Source organism: Martes martes (genome assembly GCF_963455335.1).
Source record: "Martes martes genome assembly, chromosome: 6".
Taxonomy (NCBI): Eukaryota; Metazoa; Chordata; class Mammalia; order Carnivora; family Mustelidae; genus Martes; species Martes martes.
The window spans coordinates 105,413,300-105,429,300 of record NC_137893.1 but is presented as its reverse complement, the minus strand read 5'-3'; the positions used below and the strand labels follow the sequence as shown (position 1 = coordinate 105,429,300).

Sequence of the window (16,001 nt, the reverse complement as noted above, 5' to 3'; positions counted from 1 at the left end):
TTGATATTTAATTTTTATCTTGAATGGTAAATGAGAATTTTACGTGCACTAACAGTAAATTTACATTTTCCCACTTTTGATTTAATTATGTTAAATACATTTTTTTAAAGATTTTATTTATTTATTTGAGAGAGAGAGAGAGAAAGCACAAGTAGGGAGAGCAGTGAGCAGATGGAGAAGGAGATGCAGGGTCCCAATGCAGGGCTTAATCCCAGGACCCTGAGATCACAACCAGAGCAGAAGGCAGATGCTTAACCGACTGAGCCACCCAGGAGCCCCTGTTAAATACATTTTAAATAGCCAACATTTTTCTGTGTTTTGCTTTCAGGAAGAATTCACTGGGATTAATTATTTTTGAAATTATCAGATCAAACTAAAGAAAACATGAATTTTAGAGCTAGTAGACAATGCTGACAATTTAAAGTTTTTTTTTGTTGTTTTTTTTTAAAGAGGAAGAGAGGGCGTGGGGGAGAGGGGGAATCTTAAGCAGACTCTATACCCAGCGTGGAGCCCAAAACAGGGCTTGATCTCACAACCCTGAGATTATGACCTAAGCTGAAATCAAGAGTCAGATGTTTAACCAACTGAGCCACACGATGCCTCTTAAATAAAGTTTTGAAGACATTTTTCAATATGTTTAAAGCTCTATTTGATATCATGATGTTCTCATGATTTTGAGAGTTGAAGGAGTAATTAAATTCTTCTCTGGGTTTATTCCTATGAGCTACCACCACTAAAACATGACTAAGTGTTGTCAGATATCCAGTGTGGGAATTGAAGTCCTGACCACTAAAAAGCTCCACAGAAATACTACAGTTTTGTGCCTTTATATAGCAGGCAGTCTTTTAACCCACTGAGCCACCCAGGTGCCCCTAGCAGGCAGTCTTTTGAACATGTGAAGTATTAATAAAATCTACAAATGAGGAATATATTTTAAGTGTGTAAATAGTCATACAACCCTAGTAACTACAAAAGAAAGGATTAATCACTTTTATGTTAAATACAACTGTCTTTATGGCATAATATGCTAGAACAAATTCAAAACATAAAATTGTGAAAGAAACTTGCTACATATATGACAAAAAGTGAGTTTCTTCAATATACAAAGAACTTAAATATCTGGTAAAACATCTATACAACTAATAAAATGTCAAAGGACATGAACAGGTAGTTCACACTTGCAAGATAAATGAAAAATAACACCAGGAAAAGAGTTGTATTATTGTAACAAATCCTGACAACTGAGTGGCTTAAAACAATACATATTTATTTTCTTACAGTTGTGGAGGTCAGAAATTTTGATATCAGAGTCACTGGACTAAAATCAAGGTGTTGGCAGGACTGCAATTTTTCTGGAGGCCCAAGTAAAGAATTCAGCTTTTAGAGGCTGTCCACCCCTTGCTAGTGACCCTCTTTGATCTTTAAAACCAACAATAGCCAGTTGAATCTTACATCACATAATTTTGACACTGACTTTTCTGCCACCAACTTACATTTTTAAGGACCACTTGTGATTACATTGGGCCCACCTGGATGTATCTAGGATAATCTAGGATAATATCTCTATTAAAACCAGCCAATTAGGAGCACCTAGGTGGTGCAGTTGGCTAAGCACTGACTCTTGGTCTCAGTTCCAGTCATGATTTCAGGATCATGAGATATCAGGCCCTGTGTGGGCCACACTTAGCACAGAATCTGATCGGGATATTGCCTCTCTCCCTCTGCCCCTTCGCACCTCTCTCTGAAATAAATCTTTAAAAATAAAAATAAAACCAGCCCATTAGCAACCTAATTCCATCTGCAACCTTATAACATACATATTCATAGGTTTCAATGATTAGAATGTGTATATATTTGAGGGGGACCACTATTCTGCTTACCATACTTATGAATAAAGAAATGTAAAGTGAAATAACAGTAAGTTGGTAGTTTTTATGTAACTGTTAAAGATTTGAAATTCAGTAAGGAAACTATTGGCATAAATATGTTGTAAATTGCTACTACATGAACTATAGTGATTATTTTAAGGGAAATTTGTCAAAATCCACAAAAAATTTAAATATACATAACACTTGTAAGAATGTATGATCCAACAAGGATGTGGAGAAATTGGAACTCTTAATATTTTACTAACAAGATTATAAAATGGTATAGCCTCTTTGGAAAGTAGTCTAGCTATTGCTCAGAATGTTGAACATAAAATATGTGATCCAACAATTCTACTCCTAGGTATATATCCAAGAAAATTGAAAACATACATCCAGACAAAAGCTTGAACATGAATGTTCATAGTTGCATTATTCAAATAGACCAAAATTAAAAACTGCCCAAATGTCTGTCAAGTAACAAATAAATAAACAGGATGTGGTATATCCATATGAGTGTTAAAAAAGCAATAAGGTTTTGTTACATGCAAAAGCATGAGTTTACCATGAAAACATTATGGAAAGTGGAAAAGCCAGTCACAAAAGATCCCATATTATGATTCCATTTATATGAAATGTCCATAACAGGGAAATGTATATATACAGACTGAGGGTAGGTAGTGGGGAGTGACTTCTAATAGATATGGAGTTTCTTTTAGGGAAGACAAAATATAAAAATAGATTATGGTGATGGTTGTACCACTCTTGATCTACTAAAATTTATTGGATCTTGCACATTAAATAGGTATACTCTGTGTCTATAAATTATATCTCAATATAGCTATTAAAAGGAATGCGTGACTCAGATAATAGGGAAAAAATTGAAACATCTTAAATATATTAATTCCAAACTGATAGGATTAATGATGTATAACCAAACAATGTAACACTTTGCCACTTTTTTTTTTTTTTTTTTTTTTTTTAGAGACAGGCAGAGAGAGAGAGGAGGAAGCAGGCTCCCCACGGAGCAGAGAGCCCGATGCGGGGCTCGATCCCAAGACCCTGGGATCACGACCCGAGCCGAAGGCAGAGGCCTTAACCCACTGAGCCACCCAGGTGCCCCACACTTTGCCACTTTTAAAAGGAGAATGAAGAACTATATCTAGCGATAGGGCAACCTGCTAAGAATTATTTTTAGGGGAAAAAGTAAAGAAGTCAGTTAGTATATTCTAGTAGTGGAAAGATCAAGTAAAATGTATGTTTATACTACTATTCTTGATTTTTAGAAAAGTATATATATTATTTCTACATCAAGTATGTCTTTTATTGCCTAGATTATAACATACTTATTTTACTGCTTTAAAAATATATAATTACAAGTTCTGAAGCTTTGCTTCCCCCTATACTGTTAAGAGCCACAAACTCAAGATTCCTCCAGGTGATTTTCTTTCCTTTTAATACTTCATTATAATTTAAAAGGTACATTTTTCAGCTTACAAAGCAGGGCTTCCAGGGTTCACCTTTGTGAGTGAGTCTATTCTTTCTTGTAAGAAGGGGAAGCCAGACAAATGTCTGCTGAGCAGTGATAAAGTCAGCTGACAAGCAAAATCCCTCAGGCTAAAACAATATGAACTGCTTGTTGTCTGCCATGCAAATGATTCTGTAGAACTTTCTGGAAATGGGAGAATGGCAAGAATGAGACGAAGAGTGGAGTGTCCTCCTTTCTTGTTCCACCTAGAGCTTCCACATGATTTGCAATCACTCTCATATCAAGATGCCTTTCTCTAGGGATCTGACTTGATTTTGAGTAAAATCAGCATATGATTCAATTATTAATTCATTCAGAAAAAGGTCATTAGATATTACTACTTATTATAGCAATGACTGGTTCATTACTATATCTTGGTCCAACGATACCCAAGAGTCAATCAAGCAGATTCTTTATACTTATTATTTTAGATAGTAAATCAGTATTTACATAAGAAAGGCAATGAAGTTTTACAATATTGTTTATTTAAAAGACAATTTTGAACACACTGAATCTTGATTTATTTCTAAGCTCTCATACATTTATAATTTTTAGAATTAAAGTAATTATAACTAAGTGCTCCTTTTTTACCTTGCTAATTATATCAATATGACCATCATCTATTTTGGTTTAATAAATGTCCACGTTTACGTGATATTTTTAACTTATGTAAAAATAAGCTAAAATGTTATCAGAAGAAATTTTTGTTTCTTTTTAAATATATGAAAAATTGAATCAAATTTATTTTAGTTCTAAAACAGGTAAATAATGGGGCGCCTGGGGGGCTCAGTCAGTTAAGCATCTGCCTTTGGCTCAGGTCATGATCCTGGGATCCTAGGATGGAGCCCTGCATCTGGCTCCTTGCTCAGCAGGAAGTCTGCTTCTCCCTCTGCCCCTACCCTCTGCTTGTGTGTGCACTCTGTCTCTCAAATAAATAAATAATCTTTTAAAAAGTCAGTAAAATAAGTAATGACTGACATAATTTATAATTTAAGAAAAATACTAAATGTCAAGGACTATTAATAGTAATATATCAGATACAAAATTTGACCTTAATAACAGAATATGTCATATTGATGCTATTTTCAAAATTTGATTTATGGCCCTGATGTTTTAATATGGCCCTGATCAGTTAATAGTAATTATTTTTGTATAATCAGTTAGCAGTTGAAATGTGCAACGTATTAGTTTTTTTTTAGGTGAGACATAGCTTCTCTGAGCAACTACTGAGGAAGAAAGAAGTAGTGACATTTAATTTAGTCTAATTTATTCCTGAAAGAGATGATTGACTGCAGTTCATGAAGTCGATAGCAAGAGATAGACAAAATGGTGAAATCATTCAGAAACAGTAAAGCTAAAAATCAAATTATCACATTAGAAGGTGGAATGCTGAGTAAAAAAATCCCATGAACTTCAAATTAGCAGTGCTTGATGATAGTTAGCTTAAAGGGACAAACTTACATTATGAGTGCAAACGGGAAGAACTATGTTAATCTAATAGAATGAAATCCGAGAAAATTGATTATAAGATTGCACCTAAAGTGTTAGAAATTATATTATTTATAAAACTAAAGAGCTGTGTGTAGTGGAGTTATGAAATTGATTCCCAAAATAAAATTATTTTCATTTGCTATTATTATTGTTATTACCATAGTACATTGCATATGTACAAAAGTTATATCCAAATTAATTTATAAAATATTTTTTGGAGAGCCTACTTAAGGATAAGCATTTTTATCTGGGATAAAATGAAGAAAAGAGCAGAGATGATCCTTCCATTCTTTGTGGAAATTGCATTCAAGAAGAGAGAAGACAGTTGGGCTTAATCATAAACATAAATAGATGGCAATGACTTGTGATAAATACCATAAATAAGAACTTCAGGCTGCATAAGGATTGTAAAACAAAAGAACTGACCACATTAATATAATTTTGGTAAAATGTTTTCATAAATTATCTTTCTTCAGCTTTTTTTTTATTCTAATAAGTTGATATGGGTATATACAGGAGATGGCAAAAATGACTTAAGTCTTTAAATATCAGTCAGAGGATATCTTCAAACTGGCTTCTTTTGCAAAGGTTTTATCTTTATGAGAGTGTACAAAGTAAAAATTTACTTAGTTAAGTAGTTATTTGTATGACAGCAAGATTTTTTACATTAAAAGGATAATTCTCTTAATGATAGTATTAAATGAAAATTCCAAAAGCAGTGCTTCCAAACAGTGTATAATATTTAGGGGTACTCTGAAGACATTAATTCAACAAATATTTATAGAATTTTTACTATGAAGAAGGAATTCTGCCAAAATGAGGAATTTTTGTGTGGAGGAAAGATTGAAAAACAGTGACCAGTGTTCATGCTGGCTGAAGAGGCTCTCCATAAAATAAAAAATATACTTCAAGCCAGTGGAAAATATTCTAGGAGTGGTACAACAACATACGGAATTTTAGAGATGAAGGAAATAACCAGTTTCATCTCAGTGAACCAGGAGCAATGAAGAAGGCTATGTGGAGGAAATAATACAGATCTTGACTTGGCACGTTAGGTGAAATTTAGATAACAGAGGAGCAACAATGCAGAGAAAGTATTTCAAACAAACTACCAAAACTCAGAAGGTTTGGAGTTTTTAAGGAATAGTAATCTTATTGGGTATGAGAGAAGTTAAGGTACTTATTAGGAATCACAATAAAATAGGCTGGGAACCAAAGAAGAAATTCATTATCAAGAGGCTTTGAATGTAAAAGATAAGGAACTTCATCTTAATTCCAAGGGATTTTGTTGTTGCAGCATTATTTGAGAAGAAAAAAAAATTAAACTGGTAGTAAAATTTGTGGAAAAAAAATTAGGGAATTACTTATAGGCATCTGTCAGGTACCTCTTAGTCACTTTTAGAAATGAATACAAGTCACTTTGAAGAACACGTATTTCTAGTAATAAACCTAGAAATGAAATCAAGTTCAAGCAATTTTACCACTAAAATGTAACATGGCCTAATTTCTTGATCTTCGGTTCATGAGGGTTAAAGTAGCCAAATAGAGCTATGTTTAGCCAAATTCTAATTATTTTACATAAGAGAAGTGACTCTTGGGCTTTGGGGTTTGATTCATCCAGGTTTTTTATTACTTAGAAGAAATTAACTTAGCTTCTCAGAACTACATAGATTGACTACAGCTCTGTGATCCATCTAGGGTCACATTCTGTAGTTTAGGCATTTTCAACATTTATAAACCCATCAACTGAAAAACAAACATGATTTTTCTGTTTGCCCTCAGTTAAACTGTGCGTTGCCTATTGTTTTTATTTTGTCTTATTTTAAATCAAAGTTTCTGTTATTTCTGTTTAAATTCATGTACTTTTACTTACATTATGTTTTCTGATCTTTTTATAAACCTAGATCCCAGGATTCTACTCTGTCTACAGTGTCCTCTGTTGCTCCTTCTGGTATAACAGAAGGGGTTGGCTCCCTACAGACTTTCCTCAGCTCCCCTCTTGTAGTGCCATCCGCGTGCCGGGAGGATGTTTGTCACAATGGAGGCACTTGCCATCCTGTCTTCCACTCCAGTGGTATGTTCTCATTCCACTGTGATTGTCCACTACATTTTACTGGCCGTTTCTGTGAACAAGGTAATCAATCTTCATTTATTTTTTAAAAACTTATACAGAGGGTATAGGAGAATTGCAACCTTATTGTACACATTGACAGAAACTAGCACAAACAAGAAACATCTGTATAATTTTATTTAAAAATTAATTCTGATAGAACACTTTTAATTCAGTATTACAGAAGCAAACCTAAGTTTATTTTTCTCCATTAGGGTTGTTATTCAAAATATATTTTCAGTTGTCGCACAAAACAAGAGTTAAAGTTGAATGTAATGTTACTTATATATTTCTTCTGAAATTATGGTGTAGTCCATCCTTTGTCACCATAAAAACAATTAAGTTCTACTTTATACAATTTTTATTGCTTAATTGTTAATCAGATCATTATTTTTTTACATTTCATAAGCAAATCCTCATATTTAAATTATTTTGGTAAGAAGAGTACATTATTTTTTGATGTTTAAGAATATGGTTTTAGTATTAATGGAGCTGTTTATGAATCAAAAGAAAACTTCCCTATTGTCAACCTCTAATGGCCTCCTAAGAGTCTCTCTGTTAATTAAGTTAGTTAATTAAGCAGTGTTGGACAATTAGAGCCAGAAACGCCCTGGGCAGATTACAAAGGCATTAGGTCATGATTGTATGTCCCTACACTAAGAGCTGAAAAGTGACATTGTTTTCTAAGTAAAATTAATCACTTGTTCTAAATTGGGTAGGTGAGGTTGTGTATTGTCATTGGATAATGATTTAGATGGTAGAGAATTTCATTATTTATCCATGATTGTGTTAAGTATTTCCTTTTTTTAATACAAAACTGTAGGACCTCTGGAAGCAAACTCAAACACATAATACGTTATTCAGCTCTTCTTGTCAAATGACGTTGTATGAGTGTATGTGTTAATATTCAGTCAAGTAAGCAAGTAAATATAGTAAAAGGCATGGAAATGTAAACATGGTCTGTTTTCATGCTCATTATATAATTATTATGTGTCCTTAAAATCTATTTTTTAATCGTAAAATGCTTTTGAAGACACATCACTATTGCTTGATTTTTTTATTGAATATTTCATATGTCTGCAAAATATGAGAGTTGTCTTCTGCTACGGTATGAGATCACTTATATTACCTTCTGTAAGTAGAGTTCTAGGGACATAATTTGGATTGTAAAGCTCTTCTAGATCCACACTTAGCCATTTAAAACTCTGAGAGGGCTTTTTCTTTTCTTAATTTCATGCTAGGTAGAGTTTTAGAAAAATACCCTTCTTACCTTTCTTGAATTATACTTCAATTTTTAATGTTTTTTTAATCCAAATTTACTAATGATAGTGAAATTGATGTTACAGAATGAGGAGTCCTTAGTTATTGGCTATGTCTCCTGGTCAGTCACACATGTTGGACTATAAATGACCCTCCAGCCATAATCCTTTTCTCTCCTACTGCATCCTCAGTTCTCAACCCTTTAACTCCTTGCTGAGTAGCTTTAACACTGCTGCACAGACCTATACTTTCCTCCAGAAAGAGAGAAATCCAGGTTTATTTGGAGTTAAACCCAAGGCTTGACTGAGGTTAATTGTATTTGGTGTTTTGGATGGCAGAATATAGGAGACTGACCTCAGGAAAAGAATTGGGAATCTCTATTCTATATTTGTTATTGAGAATATTTTATTTTTTCCAGCATTATTAATAATCACTTTCTACCTTCTACATTTTAATGTTTTTCCTGTTGAATTTATAATATTTTAAAAACTAATAATAGGATGACATGTAATACAAAAATTAGGTAAACCACTGTGTAGTATTTATTTCTAAGTGCAAAATAATCAGAAGCTGTGACTAATTATTACCAATTGGGGTTTTTTGTTTTTTTTTTTAAACTGTAAGTTAGAAATACCTGTTGTGTATTTGAGGTTGTGTGATACTCTAAACAAAATTCAGTCAGTAGAACTGTTTTTAGATTAGCAGTTATTACAATACTATCTGTGATTTTGTTGTTCTTACCTACGTTTTTGGGAAATATTTCAGTATAATTTTTAGAATATGGTGTAATATCTCTAACTGAAAAAATTATTTTTAATCATTTATCCCTTTTAATTAAGTACCTTTTTTCTTTCCATCATAAAGAAAGCCAAAAGCAGGTTTGTGTTTTCAATCTAATGCTCTAAATATAATTCATACTGGTATGCATTTTATAATCCAGATTAATAGATGATGATGGTGCCTAAGGCCCATGATTCAAGAATTTGGTGCCATGATGAGACTTTTTATAGCATTATCTAAATTGGCTAGATTCCTCAATTTATTTTTTTTAATTAATTATTTTTAGTAACATAAAATGTATCATTTGCCCCAGGGGTACAGGGTTGTGAATCGTCAGCTTAAACACTTCACAGCACTCACCACAGCTCATACCCTCCCCAATGTCCATAACCCAACCACCCTCTCCACACACCCCTCTGCCAGCAACCCTCAGTTTGTTTTGTGAGATTAAGAGTCTCTTATGGTTTGTCTCCCTCTCGATCCCATCTCGTTTCATTTTTTCCTTCCCTACCCCCCAAACTCCCACTTTGCCTCTCAACTTCCTCATATCAGGAAGATCATATGATAATTGTCTTTCTCTGGTCGACTTACTTTGCTCAGCATAATACTCTCTAGTTACATCCACATCGTCGCAAATGGCAAGATTTCATTTCTTTTGATGGCTGCATAGTATTCCATTGTGTGTGTGTGTATGTGTGTGTGTGTGTATGTGTGTGTGTATACATCTATATATATGTATATATATATACACTCTACATCTTCTTTATCCATTCATCTGTTGATGGACATCCAAGTTCTTTCCATACTTTGGCTATTGTGGATATTGCTGCTATAAACATTTGGGTGGACATGCACCTTCGGATCACTACCTTTGTATCTTTAGTGTAAATACCCAGTAGTGCGATTGCTGGGTCATAGGGTAGCTCTATTTTCAACATTTTGGGGAACCTCCATGCTGTTTTCCAGAGTGGTTGCACCAGCTTGCGTTCCCACCAACAGTGTAGGAGGGTTCCCCTTTCTCCACATCCTCTCCAACATCTGTCATTTCCTGACTTGTTAATTTTAGCCATTCTGACTGGCATGAAGTGGTATCTCATTGAGGTTTTGATTTGTATTTCCCTGATGCCGAGTGATGTGGAGCACTTTTTTATGTGTATTGGCCATCTGGATGTCTTCTTTGCAGAAATGTCTGTTCATGTCCTCTGCCCATTTCTTGATTGGATTAGTTGCTCTTTGCATGATGAGTTTGATAAGTTCTTTATAGATTTTGGATACTAGCCCTTTATCTGATATGTTTTTGCAAATATCTTCTCCCATTCTGTCAGTTGTCTTTTGGTTTTGTTGACTGTTTCCTTTGCTGTGCAAAAGCTTTTTATTTTGATGAAGTCCCAATAGTTCATTTTTGCCCTTACTTCCCTTGCCTTTGGCAATGTGTCTAGAAAGAAATTGCTGAGGCTGAGGTCAAAGAAGTTGCTGCCTGTGTTATCCTCAAGGATTTTGATAGATTTCTGTCTCACATTGAGGTCTTTAATACATTTTGACTCTTTTTTTGTGTGTGGTTTAAGGATATGGTCCAGTTTCAATACTCTGAATGTGGCTGTCCAATTTTCCCAAAACCATTTGTTGAAGAGACGGTCATTTTTTTTGTATTGGACATTCTTTCCTGCTTTGTCAAAGATTAGTTAACCATAGAGTTGAGGGTCCATTTCTGGGTTCTCTGTTCTGTTCATTTGATCTTGTGTCTACTTTTGTGCCAGTACCATACTATCTTGATGATTACAGATTTGTAATAGTGCTTGAAGTCCAGAATTGTGATGCCACCAGCTTTGATTTTCTTTTTCAACATTCCTCTGGCTATTCGGGGTCTTTTGGATACTAGCCCTTTATCTGATTTGTCGTTTGTGAATATCTTCTCCCATCTGTCAGTTGTCTTTTGGTTTTGTTGACTGTTTCCTTTATGTGCAAAAGCTTTTGATCTTGATGAAGTTCCAATAGTTCATTTTTGCTCTTGCTTCCCTTGCCTTTGGTGATGTTTCTAGGAAGAAGTTGCTGCAGCTGAGGTCGAAGAGGTTGCTGCCTGTGTTCTTCTCAAGGATTTTGATGGATTCCTGTCTCACATTGAGGTCCTTCATCCATTTGGAGTCTGTTTTTGTGTGTGGTGTGAGGAAATGGTCCACTTTCATTCTTCTGCATGTGGCTGTTCAATTTTACCAACACCATTTGTTGAAGAGACGGTCTTTTTTCCATTGGACATTCTATCCTGCTTTGTCGAAGATTAGTTGACCATAGGGTTGAGGGTCCATTTCTGGGCTCTCTATTCTGTTCCATTGATCTATGTGTCTGTTTTTGTGCCAGTACCATACTGTCTTGATGATGACAGCTTTGTAATAGAGCTTTAAATCTGGAATTGTGATGCCACCAACTTTGGCTTTTTTTTTTTTTTTTAATATTCCTTTGGCTATTCGAGGTCTTTTCTGGTTCCATATAAATTTTAGGATTATTTGTTCCATTTATTTGAAAAAAATGGGTGGGATTTTGATAGGGCTTTCTTTTTCAAGATTCCTCTGGCTATTTGAGATCTTTTCTTGTTCCATATAAATTCTAGGATTATTTGTTCATTTCTTCGAAAAAAGTGGATGGGATTTTGATAGGGATTGCATTAAATGTGTAGATTGCTTTAGGCAGCATAGACATTTTCACAATATTTGTTCTTCCAATCCATGAGCATGGAACATTTTTCCATTTCTTTGTGTCTTCCTCAGTTTCTTTCATGAGTACTTTATAGTTTTCTGAGTACAGGTTCTTTGTCTCTTTGGTTAGGTTTATTCCTAGGTATCTTATGGTTTTGGGTGCAATTGTAAATGGGATCGACTCCTTAATTTCTCTTTCTTCTGTGTTGCTGTTGGTGTAAAGAAATGCAGCTGATTTCTGTGCATTGATTTTATATCCTGACACTTTACTGAATTCCTGTATGAGTTCTAGCAGATTTGGAGTGGAGTCTTTTGGGTTTTCCACATATAGTTTCATATCATCTGCAAAGAGAGATAGTTTGACTTCTTCTTTGCTGATTCAGATGCCTTTAATTTCTTTTTGTTGTCTGATTGCTAAGGCTAGGACTTCTAGTACTATGCTGAATAGCAGCGGTGATAGTGGACATCCCTGCCATGTTCCTGACCTTAGAGGAAAAGCTCTCAGTTTTCCCCATTGAGAATGATATTCACTGTGGGTATTTCATAGATGGCTTTGGTGATATTGAGGTATGTACCCTCTATCCCTACACTTTGAAGAGTTATGATCAAGTAAGGATGCTGTACTTTGTCAAATGCCTTTTCAGCATCTATTGAGAGTATCATATGGTTTTTGTTCTTTCTTTTATTAATGTATTGTATCACATTGATTGATTTGCAGATGTTGAACCATCCTTGCTTCCCAGGAATAAATCCCACTTGGTCATGCTGAATAATCCTTTTAATGTACTGTTGGATCCTATTGGCTAGTATTTTGGTAAGAATTTTCACATCAGTGTTCATCAAGGATATTGGTCTGCAATCCTCTTTTCGAAGGTATCCTTGTCTGGTTTTGGGATCAAGGTGATGCTGGCCTCATAAAATGAGTTTGGAAGTTTTCCTTCCATTTCTATTTCTTGGAAGAGTTTCAGGAGAATAGGAATTAATTCTTCTTTAAATATTTGGTAGAATTCCCCTGGGAAGCCATATGCCCCTGTGCTCTTGTTTGTTGGAAGATTTTTGATGTCTGCTTTGATCTCCTTACTGGTTATGGGTCTGTTCAGGTTTTCTGTTTCTTCCTGGTTCAGTTTTGGTAGTTTATATATGTCTAGGAATATATCCATTTCTTCCAGATATTCAAATTTGCTGACTTATAGTTAGTCATAATATGTTCTTATAATTGCTTGTATTTCTTTGGTGTTGATTATGATCTCTCGTCTTTCATTCATGATTTTTTTTTTTAATTTGGGTCCTTTCTCTTTTCTTTTTGATAATTCTAGCCAGGGCATTATCAATCTTATTAATTCTTTCAAAGAACCAGCTCCTAGTTTCGTTGATCTGTTCTGCTGTTCTTTTGGTTGCTATTTCATTGATTTCTGCTCTGATCTTTATTATTTCTCTTCTCCTGCTGGGTTTAGGCTTTCTTTGCTGTACTTTCTCCAGCTCCTTGAGGTGTAGGTTTAGGTAGTATACTTGGGACCTTTCTTGTTTCTTGTGAAAGTCTTCTATCACTATTATATATATATATATATGTGTATATATGTGTGTGTGTGTGTATATATATATAGTGATATATATATATATATCCCTATATTTTCACTATATATTTCACTATATATTCACTGTATATATTTATATATATATGTTTTATATATATATATACACACACACACTATATATTTCACTATATATTCACTATATATTTTCCTCTCAGGACTCCTTTGCTGTATCCCACAGATTTTGAACCGTTGTGTTTTCATTATAATTTGTTCCCATGAATTTTTTTCAATTCTTCTTTAATTTCCTGGTTGACCCATTCATTCTAGGATGCTTTTTAGCCTCCATATATTTGAGTTCTTTCCAACTTTCCTCTTGTGATTGAGTTCTAGCTTCAGAGTATTGTGGCCTGAAAATATGCAGGAAATGATCCCAATCTTTTGGTACCAGTTGTGATCTGATTTGTGACCCAGGATGTGATCTATTCTGGAGAATATTCCATGTGCACTAGAGAAGAATGTGTATTCTATTGCTTTGGGATGGAATGTTCTGAATGTATCTGTGATGTCCATCTGGTCCCGTGTGTCATTTAAGACCTTTATTTCCTTGTTGATCTTTTGCTTGGATGATCTGTCTGTTTCAGTGAGTGAGGTATTTAAATCAATTATTATTGATTTGTTTCTTGAACGTTGTTATTAATTGGTTATATAGTTGGCTGCTCCTATGTTAGGGGCATAGATATTTAAAATTGTTTGATCTTCTTGTTGGACAGACACTTTGAGTATGATATAGTGTCCTTCTTCATCTCTTATTATACATTGGCTTAAAATCTAATTTATCTGATATAAGGATTGCCAGCCCAGCTTTCTTTTGATGTCCATTAGCACAGTAAATTGTTTTCCACCATCTCACTTTAAATCTGGTAGTGTCTTTGGGTCTAAAATGAGTTTCTTGTAGATAGCATATTGATGGGTTTCTTTGTGTTTTTTTATTTTTAATCCATTCTGATACCCTGTGTCTTTTGATTGGGGCATTTATCCCATTTACATTCAGGGTAACTATTGAGAAATATGAATTTAGTGCCATTGTATTGCCTGTAAGGTGACTGTTACTGTATATTGTCTCTGTTCCTTTCTGGTCTACTACTTTTAGGCTCTCTCTTTGCTTGGAGGACCCCTTTCAATATTTCCTGTAGGGCTGGTTTGGTGTTTACAAATTCTTTTAGTTTTTGTTTGTCGTGGAAGCTTTTTATCTCTCCTTCTATTTTCAACGATAGCCTAGCTGGATATAGTATTCTTGGCTGCATGTTTTTCTCATTTAGAACTCTGAATATATCATGGCAGTTTTCTGGCCTTACAGGTCTCTGTGAATAAGTCTGCTGCCAATCTAATGTATCTACTATTGTATGTTACAGACTTCTTGTCCCAAGCTGCTTTCAGGATTTTCTCTTTGTCACCAAGACATGTAAGTTTTAGTATTAGATGATGGGACCTGGACCTATTTTTATTGATACTGAGGGGGGTTTTCTGTGCCTCCTGGGTTTTGATGCTTGTTTCCTTTGCCATAACAGGGAAATTCTCTACTATAATATGCTCCAATATACCTTCTGCCCCCCTCTCTCTTTCTTCTTCTTCTGGAATCCCAATTATTTTAAAATTGTTTCATCTTATGGTATCACTTATCTCTCAGATTCTCCCCTCATGGTCCATAGTTGTTTGTCTCTCGTTTGCTCAGCTTCTTTATTCTCCATTATTTGGTCTTCTATATCACTAATTCTCTCTTCTGCCTCGTTTATCCTAGCATAAGAGCCTCCATTTTTTATTTCACCTCATTAATAGCTTTTTTAAATTTCAACTTTGTTAGATTTTAGTTCTTTTATTTCTCCAAAAAGGGATTTTATTTCTCCATAAAGGGTTTCTCTGATATCTTCCATGCATTTTTCGAGCCTAGCTAGCACCTTGAGAATCATAATTCTGAACTCTAGCTCTGACATATTTCCAACGTCCATACTGATTAGGTTCCTAGTCATCAGTACTTCCTCTTGTTCTTTTTTTTGTGGTTTTTCTGACTTGTCATTTTATCCAGATAAGAATATATGAACAAGAGAATAAAATAGTGAAATGGTGGCAACAACCTCAGAAAAATGTATGCTAACCAAATCAGAAGAGATCCAAAACTGGGGGAAGAAGAAGGGGAAGGAAATAAAAGTAAAAAAGGAAAAGAGAAAATATAATATATATATATTAGACTGATGAATAGAACAGAGCCACCCACTTGTTTTGGGGTGCATTTTTGTCTCTTAGAAGAAACTACCTCCCAAATTTTAAAGAAAGAAAAACGTGTGTGTGTGTGTGTGTGTGTGAAAATTTTTTTAAAAATTCTAAAAAAGGAACTGATAAGATAAGTTGGTTGGCAAAAGAAAAAAAAAAGGAGTGGACGTGCTCTGGCTGTAGACTAGAACAAAGCCATGCTAGATTAGGGTCTATATTGACCTATTAGAAGAAATTGTATCCCAAAATTTTTTGGAAAAGAAATATATATATGTATACGTAAAATAAGGTTAAATACAATGAAGGGATAAAATATGACTATAACAATGAAGGTTTAAAAAGAATTTTTTAAATAAAGGTGTTGTTAAGATAAACTAGTTAAAAATCACTAAAAGAGGATAGAGGAAGTGTTAAAAAAATAGAATAAGAAAAAAATGATAAAATTTTAAAAAATTTAACTTTGCAAGACTAAAG

At 34.2% G+C, this 16,001-nt stretch overlaps 1 protein-coding gene across 1 annotated transcript in view; it reads left to right on the top strand.

Annotated features, from left to right (window-relative positions):
- Nucleotides 1-16,001, top strand: part of EYS (eyes shut homolog) — a gene marked incomplete at both ends in the record, with an annotated part of 1,618,725 nt that overhangs the window by 1,164,612 nt on the left and 438,112 nt on the right. Inside the window, one exon of the mRNA XM_080805925.1 lies at nt 6,789-7,018. Within this exon, the coding sequence (XP_080662051.1) occupies nt 6,789-7,018 (230 nt within the window). The remainder of the gene's footprint in view (nt 1-6,788; nt 7,019-16,001) is intronic.